At 39.8% G+C, this 24,055-nt stretch overlaps 1 protein-coding gene across 1 annotated transcript in view; it reads left to right on the forward strand.

Annotated features, from left to right (window-relative positions):
* Positions 1 to 808: 808 nt before the first annotated feature.
* Positions 809 to 24,055, forward strand: part of LOC128643356 (probable E3 ubiquitin-protein ligase DTX2) — a 49,180-nt gene continuing 25,933 nt past the window's right edge. Inside the window, exon 1 of the mRNA XM_053696286.1 lies at positions 809 to 945. Coding sequence (XP_053552261.1) covers positions 822 to 945 — 124 coding nt within the window. The 5' untranslated portion in view covers positions 809 to 821. The remainder of the gene's footprint in view (positions 946 to 24,055) is intronic.

A 24,055-nucleotide genomic window follows, 5' to 3' on the forward strand; every position in this document is an offset into this window, starting at 1 on the left:
CTTTGTATTATATTTTTTTTCTGATGTTGATTCCTCTCTTTTAAAACTGTTATTTTTAGTGTACATAACATTTTTATTATTAATTTAGAATGTTTCTGAATACCATTTTTTTATTATCCATTATTCACAATTTGCTAATGTTAAGAGATGCAATCTTCAATGTGATCAAATGGATTTGCTGTAGAATGCATTATTAAATTACCTTTATTGTAGGTATATGGTAACTGCTTCTGACTAAACAGCTTTTGCTAGGTATATTTTAGTAAAAAATGATTAAGAATACAGCGTTTCTCTTTTCTTTCACACTCGATTTTAGTTCATTCCAGTTTGGTAAACATATTGTAGTTACATAAATTATGTTTTTGCATTGAATTTTTACATCCATATGCTACCCATCAAAATAAACCACAATATTATTTTTACTTCAAAGTTGTGTTAATTTATTTAATACCAGAAGAAACTGGTCTTTTGCTAATCATCTTGCTGCTATTTGTGAATAATATGGTGTATATGGCACCTGTTCTCAGCAAACTCTTCAGTTCCTGTAATTTCCAGTGACATTCCCAAAATGAAAGTAGCATGGACTACTACCATGTTGGTGTAGCCTTTCATTATTTCTTGTTAAGTTCTATTTATTTATTTTTTTATCCATTATATTTTTTTTATAGCAAAACATGTTATGTTTTGTATGTCATTCATTTTACATATTTTATTTTTTCCGTTGTTTTATTTATTTTATTATTATTGTTTCCCCTTTCCTATGTTTTCCCTTTTTTTGCATGTGGATTTCATTTACATCGGTAGGCATGACGGCTTTTCTGATGTCTGCGGCTGGCCTCCCTGTGCGTCCAACTACTGTACCTTCACTCTCCAACCCAACCACGACCAGTAAACCTGATAAAAATCAAAGCTCAGTTAGGAGATTGAGGAAAATGCCAAAGAAAGGTAGTCTGTATACACAATTTATATGGTTCATTTATTTATATTTGGTCTTCAAAATAAGTTCAGAACAATTTAGTATTTTCGTATTACAACAGAAAATTGTAGTGTAATTGCTAATCGTGTCAGTTTGTAAAGTATTATGCTAGGATACATTTGCTCGGAGCACTGATGTGCTGTGTGGTGATACAGAATCTGTAACTTTAGATTCTTTGTGCATATATCTTATACAAAGTACCACATATTATTCTTATAATACTCTTGTTTTAGAAAGTGGATAGATTGGTACTTATTATAAGCAAATTACTCTACTATGGGTTAATATGACGTTAATTCATGGGTCCTTAAATGGTAATGTGACTCTTAAAATTAATTGAATGTTTTAGTAAAATCTTTTTTTTTTCCCCCACTTGAAATGGAGTTGTTGGGTTGATTGCAGGTTACAACAGTCACTGTGTTTTCAATTTATTACTAGTATGAGGTAGTGGAAATGTAAGGTGATGTATTCAAATAAACGTTCATATTTATAATTGACTGTTTTGTTACCACACTTAAATATTATTATATTTTAAAAGTAGTAGAACGTTAGTAAAGGTTTTTTAATACTTGCATCGGGCCTGCCCCTCTAAAAAAAATTGTGGGACAATAGTTATTGTGTGGTTTCAGCACCGCTGGGCAGGAAAAAAGCATCAATAATTTGTTTATTGAAAAAAACTGTTGCACACTTCTAATTCATAATTACGCATGAAAATGTAAGTTTTGAAACTCTTTAGTAATAAATACCTTAAGAGATATGAAACTCCAAACTTGTCTTTCACGATTCATGCAATTTTAAACAACTTTCTAAGTTACTTCTATTATGGGAAAGGAACCAAATTTGATAATATAAGTGAACTGGAAACTATTTTCTTAAATTGTATGCTCTGTCTTAATTTAATATCCCTTTAAATTGAATTTGTTAATGGTAAGTGATTTCTTATTCTCTTAACAGGATTTATAGCCTGCGACTAGTGACCAGCCTTCCAGGCAAAAAAGATGCCAGATTCCATTTATTTGTTTATTTTTAATTAAATGAAAAATGAAATTACAGGGGGGGAATTAAAACTATAACACACCGAGTAGTTAGCTAGGTTAGTGAGAAGCCAGACAAATCATTTTTAGGAGACAACAATGGCATTTTGTGTAGCATTGTCAAATAAATTAGATACCTGAAATAAAATTGTAAAAATTGAGACTTCAACCACATATTTTTTATTATTTTTTTTTTTATTCTGTTAATTGAGCTTAAATGGACTTAAAACATAATGAAAGTTCCAGAAACATGTTTATAGTATATAAAACATAGCTGAGGGACCACTGTGATTGATTCCCTCAACCAAAATTTGCTATGTACATCTCCTGTGTGAAATAAAATTAACTATGGATATGGTTTTGGATTTTGTACTTATGCTACTTACACCTCCACCATTACTCATGAGTCATCGTAATGCTATTCTATGATACCTCAGTATTCTAATTGAATGTTTTAAATAATTTTAAACTTTGTAAATATATTTGCTGAATCTTGGAATACCTATCCCTCACCTTCAGGTTATTGGAATTATGGGCTCATTTAACAAAAATCTCACCAAGAGGTCTCATGGTTTCCTCAGGATACCTGTATTTCACCTTTGGAAGAAGGAAATGATAAAAGCTGTCTATCTATCTGGATCCTGAGATACATTCAAATTAAGTATATAAGGGATATATTTACTGTAATTCCCCACACCCTAGACAGGTTAGTAGCTTATGTCAGTTTAACTGTACCCACATCCTTATTTGCTCATGCAAGCATAGCTTGGTGTGGTAGACAGGGTGGTCTACAGATGTAAGTTATATCTTGGGTCAAGAACAGTTTACTAACCACAAACTTGTTTCCTTCTTAATACAGGGAGAGTCCACAGCTGCATTAATTACTTGTGGGAATACAGAACCTGGCCACCAGGAGGAATCAAAGACACCCCAGCCAAAGGCTTAAATACCTCCCCAGTCATTCTTTGCCTCTCATCACAGGAGGTTGGCAGAGAAGTGTCAGAAGATTTCGGAGTAGTTCCTTAGGAAGGGTATCTGCCCTTCGAGATGGGACTGGAGCTTTAAGTAGTATTGTCAGCCTCTCAATGAGAGCATTGACAAAAGTTAGAGTCTGGAGATGCAGGGAGAGTCTTTCTGCGAATCCATCCAGACTCATATTAACAGCTCCTTTAGCAATCAGCGTTGAGAAGTTTTGCTCCCTACTTTCTTCACTCAAGTCCATGTCAGAAGCTCTGCTGCAATCTATCAAACTTGAAGGATCGTGTTACTGTTCCACGGCATAGATTCCGGTAAGATCGTTTCATTTTTTACACATATTGCAAATGCTAGAAGACAGGGTCACAGTGTGGCTCCTTTTTATCTATATGGAATCAAGGGTTATTATCTCCTGAGGGGTATTATGAACAGTTGGGTTTAATCATATATGCTTTATTTGATTTTATGCTGTTTTATGTGTAAGATGTTTATGGGCTCATAGGCTGAGATGGAACATACAGTTTTCACTTTCACATTCAAGGTTGCACAGCTTAAAACTTGGCACGCTTTTTCTCATAGCAGGGGCGGTCCTGTTTTGCGCACCATGTGATATAAAGGTGACGTTTGTTTTATATAAAATAAAGTTTCTTTTTTCTGTAGTCCACAGCATATCGTACTTTAGCTATGGAGGATTCTGATTCATTAGAGGGTTCTCCCTCTATTTCAAAGAGTAATGCATGTTTATATTGTGAGGGAGCTCTCTAATATTCGCCTTCTCAATTATGTTCCATATGCCTTGATAAGTGGATTATATCAAATAAGGTTTACATGTTTGATACCACTGAGCCGCCCACCTCTGAGGAGTCATCGTCCAGTGAGGTGCACACCCTACATGCATATTTTTATACACATGCAGCTTCCCATTGCACTGCTAATCCTCCATCTGGAGGGGGCCTTTTTTTCACCAGACGTTACTGCACAGTTTCATACAGCGGTGTCTGCGGCCATTATGATAGGTTAAATCTTGCACTTCTGCCCGGGTGGCATCATGTAATTTGTCGGATATATCTGATCAGTATGAACTTTCAGGGTTGGAGTCTGCTGTCTATAATCCTCCGCCTGTGGAGGATCCAGTTTATAGATTTAGGACAGAACGGTTTTGACTACATTAGAGTATTAAGGACAAGTGGGACAGGATAGATTCCTCTTCCCATCGTCTGCCTTTTAAGGATCCCGGTCCCGGGCTCTCTATGAGGGTGGGTTTCTCTCTTTCCCATCCCTACTTGGTTGGTGCTATTTTTACGCTTGCCACATGTAATACTAGCCAGTGTGATGATAGTTTGTCGTTCATAAAGCCGCCTGATATAAGGATGGAAACTCTGTTAAAGAGGATGTTTCAACCTATGGGATATTTGCTTTTTCTGGCGGCGCTTGTCACCACAGTTGCTGGAGCGGCTACCTTTTGGTGTGTCTCCTTTGCGACAATGATCGAGGTGGAGGTTCCCTCTACATTTTTTAGAAATAATTACTGCCTTCTGGGTTACTAATTCTTTTATCTGTACTTTTATTACACAGATTAATTAGCCTATGGCTAAGACTTTTTAGGTTTTCTGTTCAGGCCCGTAAGGCGCTCTGACAGATATAACTTCTAAGTCTAGTCCCTTTCTCTCTCTTTTAAGGGAAAGAGTTTGTTTGACTATATCCACGGTTTCAGGGGCCAAGGGTGCCTTCATACCATAAGATAAGGAGAACAACTCTAAGGGACAAAGTTTGTATTTTCGTTCCTTTAGTTCTGATAAAAGCCCAGCATCAGAGGCCTTTGCTAAGCCAGAGCAAACCAAGAGTTGCATCCAAGCAGAGCAAGAAGCCTGCCGAAACGAAGTGTGCATGAAGGGTTGCCCCCTGGTCCTATTTTGGATCATGTAGGGGCAGACTGTCGCTCTTTCAGAGGCTTGGTTGAGAGACATGCAGGATCCTTGGGTCCTGGAGGTCATAGCTCAGGGTTACAAGATAGGTTTCAAATCTTATACACCCAGGGCCAGATTCATCCTCTCAACCTGTCTTCAAGACAAGTAAAGAGGAAAACCTTTCTGGAGTGTGTAAGGGATCTGTCCTCCTTTGGAGTCTTTGTCCCAGTGCCTATCGCAGAGAGAGGTTTGGGATACTATTCAAACATTTTTGTGGTCCCAAAGAAGGAGGGAACTTTCCATCCAGTTCTGGATCTAAAGTGCTTAAGCAAATTTCTAAATGCCCCCTCGTCAAGATGGAGACAATAAGGGAGGTGATTGGTCTCATGGTGTCCAGTATGGACATCATTCTCATTGCCAGGTTCCATCTCAGGCCGCTGCGACTGTGCATGCTGAGGCAGTGGAACGGTGATTATTTGGATCTGTCTCAACTGATTTCTCTGGACAACCGGTTGAGAGAATTGCTCTCTTGGTGGCTCTGTCCGGATCACCTGTCCCGAGGGACATCCTTTTTATGATCATCCTGGGTGACGGTGACGTCATTTCTTGTGTCTTTGTTGACGGGAATTGTTTTGCGCAAAGTTGCGCATTTCTTTGTTAACTTTGGCGGCAAAAGTTTTTTTCTCTGCATTTGCATCATGTGTTTGCGTCCTCCTTGGCACCAAAAATTTGTTATATTAAGTCTCTCCCTCTTTTGCTCTCTGCTCTCATTTGTTTTTAGAGGGCTATGATGTTTTGCTTTTGATTTCATTTTCGTATAAGAATTTTCTCATAAGCATTTTTTCCCATTCCTGAAACTGCTATGTTGTGGAAATTGGATATTTTGTTTAAATGTTGTTGTTCTCCCCCCCCCCCCACATTTTGCAAGATGTCTCAAACTGATCCTGCCTTTGGTTCCTACAGTAACATCAATCTGCCTGAAACAATTCTACCAAAGCTAAGTGTGTATGTTGTAAATTAGCTGATCTTACTTCAGCTCAAATATGTGGCACTTGTTATAAAAAATTATTACATGCTGATAATGTTTCTATAAGTACAAATACACAGGTAAAGGATACAATTAAATACACAGGTAAAGGATACTATTAAACCTTCACAGTATAATGTGCTTGATATTCCTGTAGATATAAAAGATTATATTGCTGCAGCCATAGAGAAGGCTATAACTGCTATTCCGCCTTCAAATAAAGGTAAAAGGTCTCTCCTAACTTCTCATAAATCTGATGAAGTTTGTATTGATCAGCAGCATACTGAAGTATCTTCTGCTGATGAGGATTTCTCTGGCTCAGAGGATTCTACTTCAGAGACTGAAATTGATAAATCAACTTTTCTTTTTAAGATTGAATATACTTGTTCTTTGTTAAGAAAGTATTGTTTACTTTGGGTATTGCAGAATCTAATCCTCTTGATAACAAGAATAGCAAATGTTTGAATTCTGTTTTTAAGACTACTGAGGTTACTCCTGACGTTTTTCCTAATCCAAATGCTATCTCTTATATGATTAATAAGGAATGGTCTAAGCCTGGTACTTATTTAAATCCTTCTTCTAGGTTTAAAAAATTGTATCCTTTACCTGTGTCCAATTTAGAGCTTTGTGAAAAAGTTCCTAAGGTGGATGGTGCTATTTCTACTCTTGCCAAACGTACTACTATTCTTATGGAAGATAGTACTTATTTTAAGGATCTATTAAATAGGAAGATTAAATCTTATCTTAGGAAGGCATATTTACATACTGGCTATATTCTTTGGCCTGCTATTTCTATGGCTGATGTTGCTGCTGCTTCAACTTTTTGGTTGGACAGTCTAGCACAGCAGTTATCAGATCCTGAATTGTCTAGTATTGTTCTTTTATTTCAAAATGCTAATCATTTCATTTGTGATGCTATATTTGATATTATTAAGATTGATATCAAAGCTATGTCTTTAGCTATTCTAGCTAGAAGAGCTTTATGGCTTAAATCTTGAAATGCTGATATGGTGTCTAAATCTAGATTACTATCTATATCTTTTCAGGGTAATAATTTATTTGGTTCTCAATTGGATTTTATTATCTCCACTATCACTGGGGTTAAGGGAATTTTTCTGCCCCAAGATAAGAAATCTAAGGGTAAATTCAAAGCTCACAATCGTTTTTGTTCCTTTTGTCAGAATAAAGAACAAAAAACCTCTCCTTCCCCTAAGGCCTCTGGTTCCAATTTGAGATCATCTACGAATTGGAATAAATCCAAGCCTTATAAGAAACAAAATGCAGCCTCTAAGACTGCATGAAGATGAGGCCCTCAAACCAGTTCAACTGGTGGGGGCAGATTGAAATTATTTTCAGAGATTTGGGCAGATTCTGTCCAAAATCAGTGGATCCAGGATATTGTTTCTCAGGGGTATCGAATAGGTTTTAGAATAAGACCCCATATGGGAAGATCCTTTCTTTCTCATGTTCCAACAAAGCCTTTGAAGGCTCAGGCTTTTCTGAAGTGTGTTTCAGACCTAGAGCTTTCAGGGGTGATTGTTCCAGTTCCTCTACAGGAACAGGGTTTGGGTTTTTATTCAAATATATTCATTGTCCCAAAGAAGGAAGTTTCATGCAGGCCAATTGTGGATCTGATAACTTTAAATAGTTTTGTAAGAATCCCAACTTTCAAGATGGTGACTATAAGGACTATTCTGCCTTTTGTTCAGCAAAGTCATTTCATGTCCAAAATAGACTTACAGGACGCTTATCTTCACATTCCGATTCATCCAGCTCACTATCAATTTCTGAGATTCTCTTTTCTAGACAAGCATTACCAATTTGTGGCACTTCTGTTTGGCCTAGCGACAGCTCCGAGAATCTTTTCAAAGGTTCTTGGTGCCCTTCTGTCTGTAATCAGAGAGCAGGGTATTGCAGTGTTTCCTTATTTGGACGATATCTTGGTACTAGTTCAATCCTTTCATTTAGCAGAATCTCACACAAAACAACTTGTGTGGTTTCTTCAAAGACATGGTTGGAGGATCAATTTACAAAAGAGTTTCTTGATTCCTGAGACAATGGTCACCTTTTTTAGGTTTCCAGATAGATTCAGTGTCCATGACTCTTTTTCTGACAGACAAAAGACAAATTAAGTTAGTTTTAGCTTGTCTAACCCTTCAGTCTCTATTATTCCCTTCAGTGGCTATGTGCATGGAAATTTTAGGTCTCATGACTGCAGCATTGGATGTGATCCCCTTTGCTCATTTTCATATGAGACCTCTATTGCTTTGCATGTTACACCAATTGTTCAGGGATTATACTCGGATATCACAGTTGATATACTTAAATCCCAACATTCAACACACTCTGACTTGGTGGTTAAACCATCATCTTATTGTTCAAGGGGCCTCCTTTGTTCGTCCTTCCTGGACTGTGATCACAACAGATGCAAGTCTTTCGGGTTGGGCAGCTGTCTGGGGGTCTCTGACAGCACAAGGGGTTTGAGATCCTCAGGATTCCACATCTTGGGTATTATATCCCATACGTCACTAGCTCATGGACTCTTGCCACTTACATGAAAGAAAATATAATTTATGTAAGAACTTACCTGATAAATTCATGTCTTTCATAGTGGCAAGAGTCCACGAGACCCACCCTATTTTTTTTTTGTTGTATAAAGCACATTATTTTTTCCCGTTCCTCTTTTTGTATGCTTTTTACTCCTCCTTTTACACCTAACTTCTTGGCTACATATTAAACTAAGGTATGAATGAGGTAGGAGGTGTATTTATAGGCATTTTGAGGTTTGGGAAACTTTGCCCCTCCTGGTAGGAATGTATATCCCATACATCTCTAGCTCATAGATTCTTGCCACTATGAAAGAAATGAATTTATCAGGTAAGTTCTTACATAAATTATGTTTTTAGCTCTTTCTGTATTATTTCACAGGAAGATTGCTAATCTTACGGATATTCATTGTTTAGTTCAGGTTTTGGTCCAAATAAAACCTATTAGGCCTATTTCTCCTCCTTGGAGTCTTAACCTAGTGTTAAGGGTTTTGCAGGCTCCACCTTTTTAACCTATGTATAAATTGGACATTAAACTACTTTTTGGCCATCTCATCTGCTAGTAGAGTTTCTTAATTGTCTGCTCTCTCCTGTGAGTCTCTTTATTTGATATTCCATCAGGATAAGTCTGTTTTGCGTACTACTTTTACATTTTTTCCTAAAGTTGTTTCCTCACACAATATTAGTGTTCTGATCCAAAAAATGCTTTTGAAATATCTTTGCATTTTTTGGCTGTTGTTAAGAGCATTGGAATATTATGTTAATGCTACTAAAGATTTCAGACACTCTTCTAGTCTGTGTGTTCTTTTTTCTGGCCCTAGAAAAGGTCAGAAGGCCTCTGCTGTTTCTTTAGCATCTTGGTTAAAGTTTTTGATTCACAGAGCTTATGTGGAGGCAGATAAGCCTCCGCCACAGAGAATTACGGCTCATTCTACTTGATCAATTGCCACATCTTGGGCTTTCAAGAATGAGGCTTCAGTTGATCAAATTTGCAAAGCAGCCACTTGGTCTTCTTTGAATACCTTTACTACATTTTACAATGTTGATGTTTTTGCTTCCTCTGAAGCAGCCATTGGTAGAAAGGTCATTCAGTTTGATGATTGTGCCTATATTTTGAGTTTGTCATAAGAGAGATATTTTCTTTTAGATTATGGATTTAATTTCTCAGCTAAAAAAGCTTTTTTTTTTTTTGAAGGCTGAAACGCGTTAACCTTTTTTTGACATACTAGCCCGAGTTACTGTACACATATGGTGAACACATTTCTTTTTTAGCCCTGTTAGCTTTTTTTGTTTTGTGCATCTGTTCGCTTTCTTTTTTACAGGTATCTGCAGGTGTTCCTGGCAACCTCCGGACCCGAAGCACTCTTCACCTTATCCATACATCTGGATTTTCATTGGACACTCATTTAATATTAACACTTATTTGGGACAACTTTTTAAATTTTATATTTTTCTTCTCGGATCTCTTTTTTGGCATATGTACATATATTTTCTTGGTCTTTGTTAAGACCTCAGGGCCCCTTGTGGTCTTTTATGTGTATCTGAGCTCAGATTTTATTTTATTGTTTATCCAATATATTGCTGTATTGCTTATACAGCTTATGTTTTTTAATGTTTGTTTCTTTATGGATTAAATCTGATCTAATTTATATACATTAATCTATTGGCAACTTCTTCATAGCACTTTATCCCTTTGTCCCAAGCACACTTAAAGGGACAGTCTACACCAGAATATTTGTTTTAAAAGATAGATAATCCCTTTATTTCCCATTCCCTAGTTATGCATAACCAACACTGTTATATTAATACACTTATACCTCTGTGATTATCTTGTATCTAAGCCTCTGTAAACTGCCCCCTTATTTCAGATCTTTTGACAGACTTGCATTGTAGCCAATCAGGGCTGGCTCATAGGAACTCCACGTGCGTGAGCACAGTGTTATCTACAGTATATGAAACACATTAACTAACACCCTCTAGTGGTGAAAAACTGTAAAAATGCCCTGAGCTAAGAGGCAGCCTTCAAGGGCTTAGGAATTAGCATATGAACCTCCTAGATTTAGCTTTCACTAAGAATACCAAAAGAACAAAGCAAAATTGGTGATAGAAGAAAATTGTAAAATTGTTTAAAATTGCATGCCCTATTTGAATAATGAAAGTTTGTTTTGAACTAGACTGTCCCTTTTAAGCCTCCACTGTGTGGCTCCTCACCTACATATTGTTATTCTTATGTACACCCCCATACTAGTGCTTTATCCCAGCACCTCATAGCACACTCAAACTACCACTTTGTAGCGTATTTTCGATCCCGTCAGCACATTGAAGTTTATTAACACCCTGTATCGACACACTGGATTCACATTATATGGTTACACTATATGTATACCTGTAATTCTGGTAACACTCTCCTAGTATTTCTTTTTAGCACACTTTAGCCTCTCTTAAGTGGTGCTCCTAAACCCCCCTCTTTCTTCTGTTAAGTGTGATCAGTCCACGGGTCATCATTACTTCTGGGATATTACTCCTCCCCAACAGGAAGTGCAAGAGGATTCACCCAGCAGAGCTGCATATAGCTCCTCCCCTCTACGTCACTCCCAGTCATTCTCTTGCACCCAACGACTAGATAGGATGTGTGAGAGGACTATGGTGATTATACTTAGTTTTATATCTTCAATCAAAAGTTTGTTATTTTAAAATAGCACCGGAGTGTGTTATTATCCCTCTGGCAGAGTTTGAAGAAGAATCTACCAGAGTTTTTGTTATGATTTTAGCCGGAGTAGTTAAGATCATATTGCTGTTTCTCGGCCATCTGAGGAGAGGTAAACTTCAGATCAGGGGACAGCGGGCAGATGAATCTGCATAGAGGTATGTAGCAGTTTTTATTTTCTGACAATGGAATTGATGAGAAAATCCTGCCATACCGATATAATGTCATGTATGTATACTTTACACTTCAGTATTCTGGGGAATGGTACTTCACTAGAATTACACTGTAAGAAATACATAAAGCTGTTTAATAACTAGAGATTATGTTTAACGTTTTTGCTGGAATGTAAAATCGTTTTCATTTACTGAGGTACTGAGTGAATAAATGTTTGGGCACTATTTTTCCACTTGGCAGTTGCTTAATCTGTTTTTCTGACAGTTTCTGTTCTCCCTCACTGCTGTGTGTGAGGGGGAGGGGCCGTTTTTTTGGCGCTTTTACTACGCATCAAATATTTCAGTCAGCAACTCATTGTATTCCCTGCATGATCCGGTTCATCTCTACAGAGCTCAGGGGTCTTCAAAACTTATTTTGAGGGAGGTAATTTCTCTCAGCAGAGCTGTGAGAATTATAGTTTGACTGAGATAAAAAACGTTTATTCTGTAATTTGTTTCCTGCTTTCAGAATTTGTTATCTTTGCTAATGGGATTAAACCTTTGCTAAAGTTGTGTTGTTTACAAGGATTGAGGCTATAACTGTTTCAATTTATTAATTTTCAACTGTCATAGATCTTCTGTGCTTCTTAAAGGCACAGTACGTTTTAATATTATTCTAATTGAATTGTATTTCCAAGTTGCAAGTTTATTTGCTAGTGTGTTAGACATGTCTGATTCAGAGGATGATACCTGTGTCATTTGTTGCAATGCCAAAGTGGAGCCCAATAGAAATTTATGTACTAACTGTATTGATGCTACTTTAAATAAAAGTCAATCTGTACAAATTGAACAAATTTCACCAAACAACGAGGGGAGAGTTATGCCGACTAACTCGCCTCACGTGTCAGTACCTACATCTCCCGCTCAGAGGGAGGTGCGTGATATTGTAGCGCCGAGTATATCTGGGCGGCCATTACAAATCACATTACAGGATATGGCTACTGTTATGACTGAGGTTTTGGCTAAATTACCAGAACTAAGAGGTAAGCGTGATCACTCTGGGGTGAGAACAGAGTGCGCTGATAATATTAGGGCCATGTCAGACACTGCGTCACAGGTGGCAGAACATGAGGACGGAGAACTTCATTCTGTGGGTGACGGTTCTGATCTAAACAGACTGGATTCAGATATTTCAAATTTTAAATTTAAACTGGAAAACCTCCGTGTATTACTAGGGGAGGTGTTAGCGGCTCTGAATGATTGTAACACAGTTGCAATACCAGAGAAAATGTGTAGGTTGGATAAATATTTTGCGGTACCGACGAGTACTGAGGTTTTTCCTATACCTAAGAGACTTACTGAAATTGTTACTAAGGAGTGGGATAGACCCGGTGTGCCGTTCTCACCCCCTCCGATATTTAGAAAAATGTTTCCAATAGACGCCACCACAAGGGACTTATGGCAAACGGTCCCTAAGGTGGAGGGAGCAGTTTCTACCTTAGCTAAGCGTACCACTATCCCGGTGGAGGATAGCTGTGCTTTTTCAGATCCAATGGATAAAAAGTTAGAGGGTTACCTTAAGAAAATGTTTGTTCAACAAGGTTTTATATTGCAACCCCTTGCATGCATTGCGCCGATCACGGCTGCAGCGGCATTCTGGATTGAGTCTCTGGAAGAGAACATTGGTTCAGCTACTCTGGACGACATTACGGACAGGCTTAGAGTCCTTAAACTAGCTAATTCATTCATTTCGGAGGCCGTAGTACATCTTACTAAACTTACGGCGAAGAATTCAGGATTCGCCATTCAGGCACGCAGGGCGCTGTGGCTAAAATCCTGGTCAGCTGATGTTACTTCTAAGTCTAAATTGCTTAATATACCTTTCAAAGGGCAGACCTTATTCGGGCCCGGGTTGAAAGAGATTATCGCTGACATTACAGGAGGTAAAGGCCATGCCCTGCCTCAGGACAAAGCCAAAGCCAAGACTAGACAGTCTAATTTTCGTTCCTTTCGTAATTTCAAAGCTGGAGCAGCATCAACTTCCTCTGCACCAAAACAGGAAGGAGCTGTTGCTCGCTACAGACAAGGCTGGAAACCTAACCAGTCCTGGAACAAGGGCAAGCAGACTAGGAAACCTGCTGCTGCCCCTAAAACAGCATGAATTGAGGGCCCCCGATCCGGGATCGGATCTAGTGGGGGGCAGACTTTCTCTCTTCGCCCAGGCTTGGGCAAGAGATGTTCAGGATCCCTGGGCGCTAGAGATAATATCTCAGGGATACCTTCTGGACTTCAAATACTCTCCTCCAAGAGAGAGATTTCATCTGTCAAGATTGTCAACAATCCAGACAAAGAAAGAGGCGTTTCTACGCTGCGTACAAGAGCTCTTGTTAATGGGAGTAATCCATCCAGTTCCACGATCGGAACAGGGACAGGGGTTTTACTCAAATCTGTTTGTGGTTCCCAAAAAAGAGGGAACTTTCAGACCAATCCTGGACTTAAAGATCCTAAACAAATTCCTAAGAGTTCCATCGTTCAAGATGGAGACTATTCGGACAATTTTACCTATGATCCAAGAGGGTCAGTACATGACCACTGTAGATTTAAAAGATGCTTACCTTCACATACCGATTCACAAAGAGCATTATCGGTACCTAAGGTTTGCCTTCCTAGACAGGCATTACCAGTTTGTGGCTCTTCCATTCGGATTGGCTACAGCTCCAAGAATCTTCACAAAGGTTCTGGGTGCTCTTCTGGCGGTACTAAGACCGCGGGGAATCTCGGTAGCTCCATACCTAGACGACATTCTGATACAAGCTTCAAGCTTTCAAACTGCCAAGTCTCATACAGAGTTAGTGCTGGCATTTCTAAGGTCACATGGATGGAAGGTGAACGAAAAGAAAAGTTCACTCGTTCCACTCACAAGAGTTCCCTTCCTGGGGACTCTTATAGATTCTGTAGAAATGAAGATTTACCTGACAGAGGACAGGCTAACAAGACTTCAAAGTGCTTGCCGCACCCTTCATTCCATTCAACACCCGTCAGTGGCTCAATGCATGGAGGTAATCGGCTTAATGGTAGCGGCAATGGACATAGTACCCTTTGCACGCTTACACCTCAGACCACTGCAACTGTGCATGCTAAGTCAGTGGAATGGGGATTACTCAGACTTATCCCCTTCTCTGAATCTGGATCAAGAGACCAGAAATTCTCTTCTATGGTGGCTTTCTCGGCCACATCTGTCCAGGGGGATGCCATTCAGCAGACCAGACTGGACAATTGTAACAACAGATGCCAGCCTTCTAGGTTGGGGTGCCGTCTGGAATTCTCTGAAGGCTCAGGGACAATGGAGTCAGGAGGAGAGTCTCCTGCCAATAAACATTCTGGAATTGAGAGCAGTTCTCAATGCCCTCCTGGCTTGGCCCCAGTTGACAACTCGGGGGTTCATCAGGTTTCAGTCGGACAACATCACGACTGTAGCTTACATCAACCATCAGGGAGGGACAAGAAGCTCCCTAGCTATGATGGAAGTATCAAAGATAATTCTCTGGGCAGAGTCTCACTCTTGCCACCTGTCAGCAATCCACATCCCGGGAGTGGAGAACTGGGAGGCGGATTTCTTAAGTCGTCAGACTTTTCATCCGGGGGAGTGGGAACTTCATCCGGAGGTCTTTGCCGAAATACTTCAACGTTGGGGCAAACCAGAGATAGATCTCATGGCGTCTCGACAGAACGCCAAGCTTCCTCGTTACGGGTCCAGATCCAGGGATCCAGGAGCAGTCCTGATAGATGCTCTGACAGCACCTTGGGACTTCAGGATGGCTTACGTGTTTCCACCCTTCCCGTTGCTTCCGCGATTGATTGCCAGAATCAAACAAGAGAGAGCATCAGTGATTCTAATAGCACCTGCGTGGCCACGCAGGACTTGGTATGCAGACCTGGTGGACATGTCATCCTGTCCACCTTGGTCTCTACCTCTGAAACAGGACCTTCTGATACAGGGTCCCTTCAAACATCAAAATCTAACTTCTCTGAAGCTGACTGCTTGGAAATTGAACGCTTGATTTTATCAAGACGTGGGTTTTCTGAGTCAGTTATTGATACCTTAATACAGGCTAGGAAACCTGTTACCAGAAAGATTTACCATAAGATATGGCGTAAATACCTATATTGGTGTGAATCCAAAGGTTACTCTTGGAGTAAGGTTAGGATTCCTAGGATATTGTCTTTTCTACAAGAAGGTTTAGAAAAGGGTTTATCTGCTAGTTCATTAAAGGGACAGATCTCAGCTCTGTCCATTCTGTTACACAAACGGCTGTCAGAAGTTCCTGACGTCCAGGCTTTTTGTCAGGCTTTGACCAGGATTAAGCCTGTGTTTAAAACTGTTGCTCCACCATGGAGTTTAAACCTTGTTCTTAATGTTTTACAGGGCGTTCCGTTTGAACCCCTTCATTCCATTGATATAAAGTTGTTATCTTGGAAAGTTCTATTTTTAATGGCTATTTCCTCGGCTCGAAGAGTCTCTGAATTATCAGCCTTACATTGTGATTCTCCTTATTTGATTTTTCATTCGGATAAGGTAGTCCTGCGTACTAAACCTGGGTTCTTACCTAAGGTAGTTACTAACAGGAATATCAATCAAGAGATTGTTGTTCCTTCTTTATGCCCAAATCCTTCTTCAAAGAAGGAACGTCTACTGCACAACCTGGATGTAGTCCGTGCTCTAAAATTTTACTTACAGGCAACTAAGGAATTTCGACAAACGTCTTCTCTGTTTGTCATTTACTCTGGGCAGAGGAGAGGTCAAAAAGCTTCCGCTACCTCTCTTTCTTTTTGGCTTCGTAGCATAATTCGTTTAGCTTATGAGACTGCTGGACAGCAGCCTCCTGAAAGAATTACAGCTCATTCTACTAGAGCTGTGGCTTCCACTTGGGCCTTCAAGAATGAGGCCTCTGTTGAACAGATTTGCAAGGCTGCAACTTGGTCTTCGCTTCATACTTTTTCCAAATTTTACAAATTTGACACTTTTGCTTCATCGGAGGCTATTTTTGGGAGAAAGGTTCTTCAGGCAGTGGTTCCTTCTGTATAAAGAGCCTGCCTATCCCTCCCGTCATCCGTGTACTTTTGCTTTGGTATTGGTATCCCAGAAGTAATGATGACCCGTGGACTGATCACACTTAACAGAAGAAAACATAATTTATGCTTACCTGATAAATTCCTTTCTTCTGTAGTGTGATCAGTCCACGGCCCGCCCTGTTTTTAAGGCAGGTAAATATTTTTTAATTTATACTCCAGTCACCACTTCACCCTTGGCTTTTCCTTTCTCGTTGGTCCTTGGTCGAATGACTGGGAGTGACGTAGAGGGGAGGAGCTATATGCAGCTCTGCTGGGTGAATCCTCTTGCACTTCCTGTTGGGGAGGAGTAATATCCCAGAAGTAATGATGACCCGTGGACTGATCACACTACAGAAGAAAGGAATTTATCAGGTAAGCATAAATTATGTTTTTTCTGTTTACCTAGAACGATCCTGTTAGGTGATCGTTACTCTTTAGTGAGCTTGTGTGCCTTCTCGTTTGGCGCTGACTACTGCATATATTTCTCTCCATCCTTATATTTTTGCCTCATATTTTCTCAAAATTCATAACTTTCCAGCAAATTCTTGGCAAAACAAATACTAACAATAAAGATTAATATTCATGATAAAATGCTATCATCTGCATTGCTCTCAACAAAATAATTTGCCAGCTCTGTGGCATTATGAAGAAGCCAGGTGGGAGCAGTTTAATACTTCGCAATACTATAACATTTTCTTTTATTTATAAATGTTAATTAAAGGGACACAGCCCAAATTTTTTCTTTAATGATTTAGATAGAGCGTGCAATTTTAAGTAACTTTCTAATTTACTCCTTTTATCAAATTGTCTTTGTTCTCTTGCTATTTTTATTTAAAAAGCAGGAATGTAAAGCTTAAGAGCCGGCCTATTTTTGGTCAATAACCTGGGTTATGCTTGCTTATTGGTTTGCTAAATGTAGCCATCAATAAGCAAGCGCTATCCAGGGTGCTGAACCTGAAATGGGCTGGCTCCTAATCTTTAAATTACTGTTTTTTAAATAAAGATAGCAAGAGAACAAAACAAAATTATATTAGGAATAAATTAGAAAGTTGCTTAAAATTGCATGCTCTATCTGAATCACAAAGACAAAAATTGGGTTTAGTATCTCTTTAAGCTATCAAAATTTTAATATAAATGTATTTAATATTTAATATGGTTAACAAACTTTGAAAACACTAAACATTTTAGCCTAATGTTGACTTAAATATTAGCTGAGTGGTCAGCAAAATTAGTAGACTGGTGTGCCCATTAAATTGGAACTAGGAAGAACACTTATGTGTAAGATAAATCAATGGCACAAATCCTCTATTAAATGACTGTGCTATGGTTTACCAAATCAGACTATATAATTTCATACATACAATATAAAATGGCATTTATTTTGGTGATTTGATTAAGGTTTACTATGTCAAAAATATAGTAATATGATTAAAAAAAATCATCACAGCTGCTGTATTGTTAGGAATTTGTTTATGATTATTGATCTTATTGAAGGCTAATTATTATTATTTTCTTTCCAATGGCATAGAGAGTCCACAAATCCATTCTAATTACTAGTGGGAATTCAACTCCTGGCCACCAGGAGGAGGCAAAGAACACCCCAGCAGAGCTATTATGTATCACTCCTACTTCCCTTAACTTAAGCCCCCAGTCATTATTTGCGATGTGGAAGATGTTGTCTGAAGATATTTTATCCTTTAATGGGTACTTTGTCCTGCAAGCAAGGATTGTGGGCTATGCTGTGTCCACGTAATTCTCTTTAATAAGAGTAATGGTGGATTTTAGCAGTTAGAAGGTGGCGAGGTGGTCTTTGCTTAACTTCTAACATCAATGCTACCCCTTTAAAGAAAATCAGGGTTGGTTACTCTGTTTTTCTTTATCTACAGGTCCCTTTCAGAAGTTGATTGCATCTGTCACACCTAAGAAACTATTCCTGTCCTACAGCTGCATCCTCAGGTAAGTGCTTTCTCTTCTAGGTGAGAAGGTTTCAGTGCTATGGGGTTAATACTGAGTTTATTTTCATGGGACAAGTTTATCTCTGATGAGGTGATAATCTAAGGACAGTTTATGTAGGGCACTGTGGCTGCTAGGGGGTTAAAGTAACTGCAGTTCAGTTACTTCTGATGAGGCTGGCTTTGAGAGGTATTAGGAGCAAAGGGTCTCTTATTTTTGCCCTATTATGAGAGGCATATGTTAGGGGTATGTTTATTTCTTCTTTAATATGTGAATTCGTTTATAAGCTGTGTTAAGGTACTGCTTGATTAAACTTTGGCCGCAGCGTAGTTTGCACGCTTTTTCTTGTGGCGCAGTAGAAATACATTCCTTTCAGTTAGTCATGTGACCATACTCCGCTCTTCCGCATCGACTTTCATTTCAGCCGGGTTGAAGAGCGAAGCGTATGTGAAAGTTGTTTTACCGATCTTGCATCAGTTTGTCTATGGATGGCTTCTATCAACTAAGAGTCTAGAGCGGGTCTTGGCAGAATCTATTACTAGTCTATGCTAGTGGGTTTCTCTCTGGTCACCGGTGTGGCAGTTCCTCAGCAGGGCTGGGGTATATTGGTGTTAATAGGATTTATTTAAGCTTATTTTAGAAATATATTAAAGGACTCAAAAAAAATATTTCATACATTTATTTTTGAATAATTTCCTTATTAGGTTATTGCTTCTGGGAATCAATTCAAATTATGGATCCTGATAATAATTTAGCCTTGTCGTTTGACAAGTGTTTATATTGCTTGGAGGCTCAGGTTATTCCTCCTGGTCAGTTTTGCTCCACATGTTTAAACAATATGCTTTTGTCTAAAAATAAGAATTCCCTTTCAGAGCCATCTGTCTCTCAGGTTAATGTTGTCCATGCCATGCCTCAGCTTTCCCCTCAAATGTCCCAAGATTTAGCAGTTTTCACATGAGGTGCCCTGCAGTTCCTCTCAACAAGTTCCTGGGGGTGTTTATTTACCAAGAGATTTTGCTGCGCAAATAACTTATGCAGTTTCTGCAGCTTTGCCAGCCTTACCCATTGCTGGTAAGAGAAAGAGGAAATCTAAAAATATATCTAATACCAAGAATTCTGACTCCGCTAAGACTGCGTTAGTCAGAATCTCTGTTATCTGAGGAGGATCATTCCTCAGTGGCTTCTGAGGGTGAGATTTCTGATTCTGAGACTGCTGTGGCTAGTACAGCAGATCCAGAGGAGGTTCATTTTAGATTTAAGCTGGAGCACCTCCATTTACTCTTGAAGGAGGTCCTAGCTACATTGGAGGACTCTGACTCTACTGTCGCTCACACTCCTAAAAAGTCTAACAAACTCAACAGAGTATTTGATGTCATACCTACATCTGTAGGTATTTCCAGTTCCAGATCATATGTCGGACATTATAGCTCAGTACTGGGAGAAATCAGGGATCCCATTTTCCAGTCCCTGTTTTTAAGAAGATGTTTCCTGTTGCTGATTCTCTGCGTGACTCGTGGCACACCGTGCCTAAGGTAGAGGGAGCTATATCCACTCTAGCCAAGAGAACAACTATCCCCCTTGAGAATAGTTCCTCTTTCAAGGACCCTATGGATAAGAAGCTGGAAGCTTACTTAAGAAAGATGTATATTCATCAGGCTTTACAATGGCAACCAGTTGCAAGTATTGATACGGTTGCAGGTGCGGCCTCTTATTGGTGCGACTCCTTGTCCGACCTAATTTCAGAGGAGACTACCATAGAGGAGATCCAGAATAGGATCAAGGCTCTAAAGCTGGCTAATACTTTTATCTGTGATGCCAGCATGCAAATTGCTGGGAGCCAAAATTTCTAGCATTGTGGTTCTAGCTGGCAGAGCTCTGTAGCTAAAATCTTGGTCTGCGGATGTAACATCCAAGTCCGAACTTCTGTCTTTACCTTTTGAGGGCATGGCTTTATTTAGCCCTGGTCTGGCCGAGATCATTTCTAAAGTTACTGGTGGAAAGGAATCTTTCCTACCTCAAGACAAGAAGGCTAGACCTAAGGGTCGCCAGAATTCTAATTTTCGTTCCTTTCACAACTTAATAAAAGCCTTCCTCCTTTTCTTCCAAGCCGGATCAATCCAGGACTTCATGGAAGTCCAGTCAACCTTAGAATAAGGGGAAACAAGCCAAGAAACATTTCTCTTAGTCTAAGTCAGCATGAAGGGGCCGCCTACGATCCAGCCTTGGATCAAGTAGGGGGCAGGTTTTCCTTCTTTCACAGGCTTGGATCTGCAATGTCCCAGATCCTTTGGCTGTGGAAGTAGTATCCCAGGGATACAGAATAGGGTTCAAGTCTTGTCCCCCCAGGGGCAGATTTATCCTGTCAAGGTTATCTGAAAACCAGGTGAAGAGAGGCCTTCTTAAACTGCGTAAAGGACCTATCTTTCTGGGAGTGATTGTCCCAGTTCCTATGGTGGAACAGGGTCAAGGATTCTTTTCAAACCTTTTTGTGGTTCCCAAAAAGGAAGGAACGTTCCGACCCATATTGGACCTCAAGTGTCTCAACAAATTTCTCAAGGTTCCGTCCTTCAAAATGGAGACTGACTTTACGTTCCATTCTACCCTTGGTTCAGGAGGGTCCGTTTATGACTACCATAGACCTGAAGGACGCATATCTTTATGTTTCTATTCACAGGGAACATCACCAATTCCTGCGGTTTGCCTTTCTAGACACACTTCCAATTTGTTGCCCTTCCCTTCGGCCTTGCCATGGCTCCTCTGATCTTTACAAAGGTCCTAAGGGCCCTTTTGGCTGTGGTCAGATTTTAGAGAATAGCGGTAGCGCCATACCTGGACAACATCTTGGTTCAGGCGCCATCTTTTCATTTAGCAAAATCCCATACAGATTCTCTGTTATCTATTCTTCGTTCCCACTGGTGGAAAGTAAATCTAGAAAAGAGTTCACTGTTGCCAGACACCAGGGTATGCTTTTTGGGAACGATCATAGACTCTCTGTCCATTAAGATTTTTCTGACGGATGTTAGAAAATCCAAAATTCTTGCTTCTTGTCTTAATCTTCAGTCCTCTCTTCGTCCATCAGTGGCTCAGTGTATGGAAGTAATTGGTCTAATGGTTGCTTCCTTTTGCTCATTTCAATCTGAGACCTCTACAGTTATGCATGCTCAGACAATGGAATGGAGACCATTAAGATCTCTCTCAGAGGATAATTCTAGACTACGAGAGACTCTCTATCCTGGTGGATCTCTCAGGACCATCTGTCTCAGGGAACATGCTTACTGAGACCATCCTGTATGTTTGTGACCAAAGATGATAGCCTGTCGGGCTGGGGAGCAGTTTGGGGTTCCTTAAAGGCTCAGTGTTTTGACTCAAGAGGAGTCTTCTCTCCTAATAAATATTCTAGAGTTGAGAGAAATCTTCAATGCCCTAACTGCATTGCCTCAATTGTGTTTGGTCCGGTTTATCAGATTCCAGTCAGATAATATCACCATGGTGGCGTATATCAACTACCAGGGAGTGACTTGGAGTTCCTTGGCTATAAAGGAGGTGACTCGCATTCTCCAGTGGGCGGAGTCTCATGATTGTCTCATCTCTGCCATCCACATCCCAGGGGTGGATAACTGGGAAGTGGATTTTCTGAGCAGGTAGACCTTTCACCTCGGGGAGTGTGCTCTCCATCCGGAAGTATTCACAATAATAACCCTCAGGTGGGGGTTTCCAGAGTTGGATCTGATGGCATTTCATCTGAACGCCAAACTTCCAAGGTACGGGTCAAGATCAAGGGGTCCACAAGCAGCTCTGATTGACACTCTGGCGGTTCTGTGGGACTTCTTTCTTGCTTACCTGTTTCCTCCATTTGTTCTCCTTCCTCGAGTAATTGCTCATATCAAACAGGAAAGGCCGTCAGTGATTCTAATCGCCCCTGCCTGGCCTCGCAGGATTTGTTTCGCAGATCTGGTGAAGATGTCATCTCTTTACCCTTGGAGGTTGCCTTTGATGAAGGACCTTCTATTTTAGGGTCCCTTCCTCCACCCAAATCTAGATTCTCTGAAGCTGACTGCTTGGAGATTGAACGTCTAGTCTTGGCTAGGCGTGGTTTTTCTGAGAAGGTCATTGCTACCATGCTTCAAGCTTGTAAACCTGTTACTCGCAAGATTTACCATAAGGTATGGTGTAAATATTTTTATTGGTGCAAATTGAAGGGTTTCTCTTGGAGTCAGGTGAGGGTTCACCGCATTTTGTCTTTTTTTCAATATGGCCTGGAGAAAAGTTTGTCAGTCAGTACTCTAAAGGGTCAGATTTCTGCACTGTCTATTCTTTTGCACAAATGTGTTTTGCACGCTCCGTTTGAGCCTGTGCATTTGGTTGATATTAAGTTGTTATCTTGGAAAGTTTTATTTCTCCTTGCTATTTCTTCTGCTCGCAGAGTTTCCGAGCTTTCGACTCTGCAGTGTGATTTCCCTTACCTTATTTTTCATACTGATAAGTCGGTTCTTCGTACTAAGTTGGGATTTCTTCCCAAAGTAGTATCGGATCGCAACATCAATCAGGAAATTGTTGTTCCTTCATTTTGTCCTAATCCTTCTTATCAGAAGGAACGCCTGTTGCATAACCTAGATGTTGTGCATGCTCTAAAATTTTATGTCCAAGCAACTAAATATTTTCGGCAATCTACTGCCCTGATCGTTGTCTTCTCTGGTAAGCGTAAGGGTCAGAAGGTCACTTCTTCTACTCTTTCTCTCTGGTTGAGAAGTGTTATATGCCCCATGGCAGAACATGCTGCGATCTGCGATGTTATCGCAGAAATTCAGCATGTCTGCAGAAAGAACGGATACATGCAGTGTTCCCGCTAAGACAATGCATAATTGGCACATAAAAAAAAAAAACTTAGATTTTTAATAGACCCGCCATTTTATTCTCCTTCCCTGTGCATCGGCTTGTCTAATATTCTAGCGCACTACTAAAACATGCAGATTGAATAGTAAGTATGTTGTCCTAAACCTCGTGATGTCTATTCCAATATTTATTGCTCGGTTAAATCCGCTATTGCAGAGAGCGCAACATTTAAGCTGGTATATGAAGGACTGGTGGCAGATAAAGGAGGAGTTCCAGTTACTGGGCAGATGACTGTGAGAAAATCATTATAGGTGAATCTTTATGATTTTATACTGCATGCACTGCATATTCTTTAATCAGCCGGGTATACAAAGTACGCATGGTGCTTAAGAAAATAACAAAAAAACTGCATTTATAATAAGGCTCGTATGGGCAGTTAAGTCGGCGCCCCCAGCTCCAGCATGAAAAATATTGACTTTGTACACCCCATAGTGTTTACACAGAGCACACTGTTAGGTACCTGCAATAGTTCACTAGTAAGTATCCCAAAAGCATTGTTAACCGGGTCAGCACTTTGACATTCTGCACAGGGACACGTTGACAACTCCAGCTCTGCACTTAAACTAAATGTTTTAAGTTATTTATTAGGCTATAATAGCAATACCAGCTCTGGGCCCCTTACCTGGATATTAGTACCTGAAATTACTTTGGTCATTAGGACATTCTGTACATATACAATTTGATGCCAATCTGATGTGTTTATATTATCATATGTGTGAGCATGGTATGATTGCTCATATAATTAGTTGATAGGGCTACTATGTTTTTTTTAG

Source organism: Bombina bombina, unplaced genomic scaffold (genome assembly GCF_027579735.1).
Source record: "Bombina bombina isolate aBomBom1 unplaced genomic scaffold, aBomBom1.pri scaffold_1131, whole genome shotgun sequence".
Classification (NCBI taxonomy): Eukaryota; Metazoa; Chordata; class Amphibia; order Anura; family Bombinatoridae; genus Bombina; species Bombina bombina.